This window comes from Octodon degus, unplaced genomic scaffold (assembly GCF_000260255.1).
Source record: "Octodon degus isolate 3935 unplaced genomic scaffold, OctDeg1.0 scaffold00047, whole genome shotgun sequence".
Lineage (NCBI taxonomy): Eukaryota > Metazoa > Chordata > Mammalia > Rodentia > Octodontidae > Octodon > Octodon degus.
The window spans coordinates 7,536,509-7,542,472 of NW_004524623.1; the positions used below are offsets into that span (position 1 = coordinate 7,536,509).

Here is a 5,964-nt window from a genome sequence, read left to right on the forward strand (position 1 = left end):
TCTCTCTCTCTCTCTCTCTCTCTCTCTCTCTCACACACACACACACACACACACACACATTTCTTGGAACTCTTCATTTTCTTTCATGCACTACCATGTGCTCAATTCATGGATTACTTAGTTTCTGGTTTGTTTGCCCCATTTGTGGCTGCTCTTCTCTGGACCTGCCCTCTGTTCCATCTGTTTCTTGTAGAAAGCTGAACAGCACTGACTGAACAGAACCAAGATGGGTTCAACCTTCTTGTATAATTTGCCAGGAAGTAGAGGAGTCAGATTTATTTCCCACCAAATCCTATGAGGCAAATAAGTAAGGCAAAAGAGCAGAAACCAATGCAAAAGTTGGCCAAAAATTATTCACACATAATCCAAAATCTAATTTAGGGTCCAAAAGCCTGAGGTTTACAAACTTCTATAAATCTACCCCTGGATAGAATAGGGAGTAAAAATGAATCCAGCAAGAGCCAGTGGGCAGAGTTTCCTTGGTATGCACCATCACATGGGTCCGACTGCATCTTACCTGTTCTGCCAAATATGAATGACTCATTGGACAGCTCCCCACTGTGGGTGACAATCACCATTTTGTACATTCGGCCCTGTAGCAAGTTCTGGAAAGAGAAGCTCTGGACTAGTGGGTCCACTTGCGCTCTTTCCTGAAGAGTTCGATCTGGGTTGTACAGAAAGATGTTGTACCAGTTGAGCTCCCCCTCAGAGGCTGTCCAGCTGAAGGATAGATGCCTAGTGGAGTTTTCTGTGATCCTCAGATTAGTAACTGCTGCTGGAACTGGAAAAGAAAAATAAGAAAGAATAAGATAGAATTCTGGTGCATTGCTCTGTAGCCTAGGATTAATGCCTGGGCAGGTGCACTCAACCCAAAACACATGGTCCCTGCATTAAAATAAGTTAGCTTCCAATGGCTATAGAAAGCATCCACTGTGAAAGTACTTTCCCCATGTAACTTATATGGGGCACCCTAAGGAAACAACTCTTTCTAGTGTGTGTTCTTATCTGTGACCTCATGCTCTTCCCAGTGTAGGTTTCAGAAAGGCACACAGGGTCCCTTCATGAAGCCTGAGGGGATGGTGCCCTGGGTTCACATTGGCTGAGTCATTGTGTCTGTCCACATCAAACTGTAGAACAAGGATCATGTGATTGAAGCCCTATGCAGGACTTAAATGGTGAGAATGTTTTTTTCCACATCAGACTGAAAATTAGAAAAAAAAAGAGTTTATTAATAAGGTCGGTGATCAGATCCTTTCCAGGTTACAGATCTTAAATGCTTGGCATCTGAACATGCTTCCCCTGATCCTTACAGATCAGAAACATGTCCAGCCTTGTTGTTTGTTTTTTTCTCTGCTTAAATACCATCTTGGTTTCCATGGTAACCATGATGGCATGCAATGGTTGACTCAAGAAGTCCCAGGATTCTTTGTAATCAGTTCTGTTTTCCTTTTATCTCTTTTATGTTTACATCATCTTAACAAGGGTGGGGAAGGAGTGAAGGAGTGACAACATGTTAACAAGGGTGGGGAAGGAGTGAAGGAGTGACAACATGTTAACAAGGGTGGGGAAGGAGTGAAGGAGTGACAACACCTTAACAAGGGTGGGGAAGGAGTGAAGGAGTGACAACATCTTAACAAGTTTGGAGAAAGAGTGAAGGAGTGACAACATCTTAATGGTGGGGAAAGCTAAACTAGAGCTTCTTTTTCTAGGATAAAATTAACCCAATCAGAGTCACTAGCCCCTATAGGACCAAGTTCAATCCCTATCTCAAATAAGTGAGACTTCCCCAAGATTAATGCAGATGAACCTGAAGTCACAGGATGTGGGATCCAATCTATCCTCAGTCATGGTCCACTGAATGAGTGGAAGGCCCTGCACCCATAAAGCCTTCTTCCACGCTGCTTTCCCCTTAGTCCTGCCTTCCAGTAAGTCCTACTTCATATCCAAAACAAAAACAATAAAAAATATTGATATTGTAGAGTCTGACAAACAAGGAAATTTTGCAGTTTGCAAATTACTGATGCTGATGCTATTTTTTTTTAATACACAAGAAAACCAAAAAAACAACAGTAATGGGAAACTGGCTTAGTAACTTTCCTATGGATGGGATAAAATAACTGACTTAAAGGAAGTGAGGCCGTTAAGGTGTATGTGTTCATTAGGTTCAAATGCGGAATCATCACTGTGGAAAGGCCTGGGTGCAGGAAAGCTGCTTACTGCATGTAGCCAGCAGACAGAAAGAAGAGAGACACCAAGGAGGGAGCTCTACCCTTCCGGGTCCGCACTCATGATGCACCTCCTCCAACAGGCCCAGCTCCTAACAGCACAGCAGCTCTGGAGCCATTGGTGACCAAGCCATCCATGAGTACAGCAACCCCATGGACCAAGCACCTTCCAAAAGCCTGTCTCTGGGTGTAGGACACTTTGGAAGAATGTTCCAGATTCAAACCACAATAGAATTATCTTCACAGACTTTTGTTTTGCTTTACAATAAATATTCATCTAATCTAGGTGATTCAATATTTCTCTAATACTGAGAACTAGATCAGAGATCAACAGACTAAGGTTACTGGAAGAAAGGAAGAACTGTAAGGGGGAGAGAGTGGTGGGTAACAAAGGGAAAAAACAATTAGAGCAAACTGGATTGAGAGATATGAGAAAGAGAAACAATATGGATAGCCAAAGCCATACATACTGCTTGATTCCTTGGCCATCAAAAGATGCCGTTAGAAACAGAAGAGGACACCTGTTGATTTCACTTGGTTTCTTCTCCTTTTACCCCAAATACTCTTTCTCTGGCTCTTTCCTGCTTTCTCCTCTCCTTAGTCCAATCCCCTAAAAGTTACTATTTTTTATAGTTCCATCCTTTGTCCCTTTCCTAATCTATAATACTATTTAAGCAATTAATCTCACTCCCTTTGTGGACTTAACTGGCATTCTAGACAACATCTTTCTGTCCATCTCACCTCTCTTCTGAGCACAAATCAGTTTTTTCCTGCTTGCCTTTGATTCCTTCTTTTTGCATTCAGATATCTCCAGTTCAACATAGAACAGAACAGATTTCTTCATGACCCTAGTTCCTTTATTTTCTCTTCCCTAATTAATGACATTACCTTCCACCAGAAACCCCAGGGAGAACCTTTGGTATCTATGATTCCTCCTTTTATAATGAACGTAGCCATCATGTACCACCTTATCTAATGCAGAAACCATTTACTATAGCCACTATCCTTCATCAGGGACCCTGTATCAGTTTAATTTTGGAGCCTTCATCTTTTCTTGCATTTGTCTCATGATCCTGTTACCTTTCTGACCCTTTTCTCACTCTGACTGCAGCAGGCACATTCTACTCTTCTTCTGATAGGTCAGGCACATGCCTGCTCAGGGTTTTGGCCTGTCCATGGGCTCTACTGGGGCATCCTCTTGGCCACATAGTTGCATGGTCCTGTCACTCCTTTTAGATTTTTACTCCAATAACATGCTCTCACTGAAGTTTCTGAAGACTGCGCTATCTAACATCATAATCCTCAACACTTGCTCTCTCACTCTACAGCTTTAATTTTCCCTTTGAATCTCTTGTGTGGCTCACTCATTTTGTTTATTGCCTCTCTACCTTACTAGCAAATAAACTTCAGGACTCTGAGAGCTGTTTTTAATTTACTTCTGTGTATCCAGCAGTCAGAACAATGTGAACATGTAGTAGCTGCTCAGTAATAACAAAATTAATGAATGAGCTTCCCCACCTCCCATAACTTCTCCATTGAATCTATCTCCCATTGCCAGCTGACTGAGATTTTCTAAGATACAAATGTTGATTACAAAATGATTGCTCTTTGGCTGGGATTTTATTGCATTCTCACTGCTGACAAGTTAAACACACCAAAAAGAAGGTGAACTCCTGAGGAAAGGTATAATTGGCTCAGCTCTGACTTAGCAAACTGTAGCTCTGACATGTGGTATACACTCACTCAGAGCTCCTAATTTTTCCTCTTCAGCCCCCAGCCTCTCTACAGCCCAGTCTGTCTGCACAGGACACATCTTACCTTGGGTCTGCATGGAGAACTGCCCATATTTCATGATGGTACGGAAAGTTTACTTTTTAAAGTAGCTCTGAATTCTACCTGATGGCTGATGTTAGACATTCCCTTTTTCTATACAGTCCTTATCATAATATATCATCATATTTTGTCCTTGTGTCTGTCCTTCTCATTAGTCAGTCCTTTCTTTGAGGATAGGAAGCACACTTAATTTATCTTTATGTCGCTACCAGTATTACGAGCCTCCTTCAGACTTGGGCACCTAATGAATAAGAGCCCAACTAGGCTAGTGTACTTGTGGCAACAAGAGCCCTTCGAATACAAGTCTTAATACCCAGATTCTGTAAATAAGAGGGCTGAGGATACAATGCCGTGGCACAGTACCTGCCTGGCAAGTGTGAGGTGCTGAGCTCAACTGCCAACAGCAAAATTAATAGCAAAGAAATCTGAATATGTTGGGGCTGGTGAGATGGCTCAGTGGTCTGGAGCACCTACTTAGAACAAGCTTTGCTAAAGCACAGGGACCACGGTTCAATCCCCCAGCACCACATGCCAGCCAGCCCCGCCCCCTGGTGGGCTGAGCTGGCCACACACACACACACACACACACACACACATAAATAAATAAATAAATAAAAATTAAAAAAAGAAATCTGAATATGTTAATTTGCATATTCACATGGTAGGTGTGACAAATCGATAGATCTTGAGGTGGGAAGATTATTTTGCACTGTCAGGGGTGAACAATATAATCACAATGATTTTTTTATGAAAACAGTCTCTCTCTCTCTCTCTCTCTCTCTCCTGAAACCCAGGACTTCACACATGCTAAACAAGTACTCTGACACTGAACTAGCTATAACCTCAGCTTTTTAAAATTTTGTAGTTATTATTTTAATATGCAATTTTATGGATACACTATAATACTTTTATAATCAAATGATCAAATGATCAAATCAGGGTAAATCTATCTTCTTCAACACTTAATTTTTATTCATACATATAATTTTCATTGTAGATATCTTTCACTTCCTTGGTTGAATTTACTTCGAGGTATTTTATTTTCTTTGTAACAACTATGAATGGGATTACATCCACAATTTCTTTTTTATCAATGTCATTATTGATTATTGATCTTTGTATATTGGTTTTGTATTCTGCACCTTCACTGAATTTATCGGTTCTAATGGTCTACTGGTGGAGTCTAGGGTTTTCTTCAGATAGAATTGGATCACCCACAGGCAGGAGCAACTTCACTCCCCTCCATTTTTATTTGCATGCCTTTCAGTTTGTTCTCTGGCTTAACTGTTCTGGCTAAGACTTCCAGTTCTATGTATTGATAATGACAAGTTATCTTACTGCTGTCCTATTGGATTTGGCTTGCTAGCATTTTGTTGTGAAATTTTGCACTTGTGTTCATTAGGGATGAACTGCTGCTCTATAGTTCTATTTTGTTGTTGAGTCCCTGTCTAGTTTTGTTGTTAGAGTAATTTTGGCATCGTACATGGATTTTGATGAATTTCCTCCTTTTTAGATTTTTAAAATACTTTCAGCATCAGGACTCATTGTTCCTATCGTGGGGTCTCCAGAAGGGGAGGATGGTAAGGAGAGGACTCTCCCCCTAAGATCTCTGTAATGTGCGTAGCCCTGCTGACATATGACACTTGATTTTAGTCCTGTTTTCAGACTTTACCTTACCAGACTCTCAGATAACAAATTTGGGTTGTTTCGAGCTATTAAGTTTATACAATTTGTAACAGCATCAGTGGGATACTAGTCATGCCAATTTTAATGAAAAATCTGAATTGGAGTGTGGTGAGCTTTACCCTATATAGCTCGGCTGGCTGATGTGGAGGTGGTAAATTAGAGTGAGTGGTTTTGAGATATAAAAGGTAGAAGATTATATATATGTATATATAGTGAGAAA

At 40.8% G+C, this 5,964-nt stretch overlaps 1 protein-coding gene across 1 annotated transcript in view; it reads right to left on the reverse strand.

Annotated features, from left to right (window-relative positions):
• Nucleotides 1–5,964, reverse strand: part of Ptprb (protein tyrosine phosphatase, receptor type B) — a 160,164-nt gene that overhangs the window by 43,745 nt on the left and 110,455 nt on the right. The window contains exon 13 of the mRNA XM_004632213.2: nucleotides 518–781. Within this exon, the coding sequence (XP_004632270.1) occupies nucleotides 518–781 (264 nt within the window). The remainder of the gene's footprint in view (nucleotides 1–517; nucleotides 782–5,964) is intronic.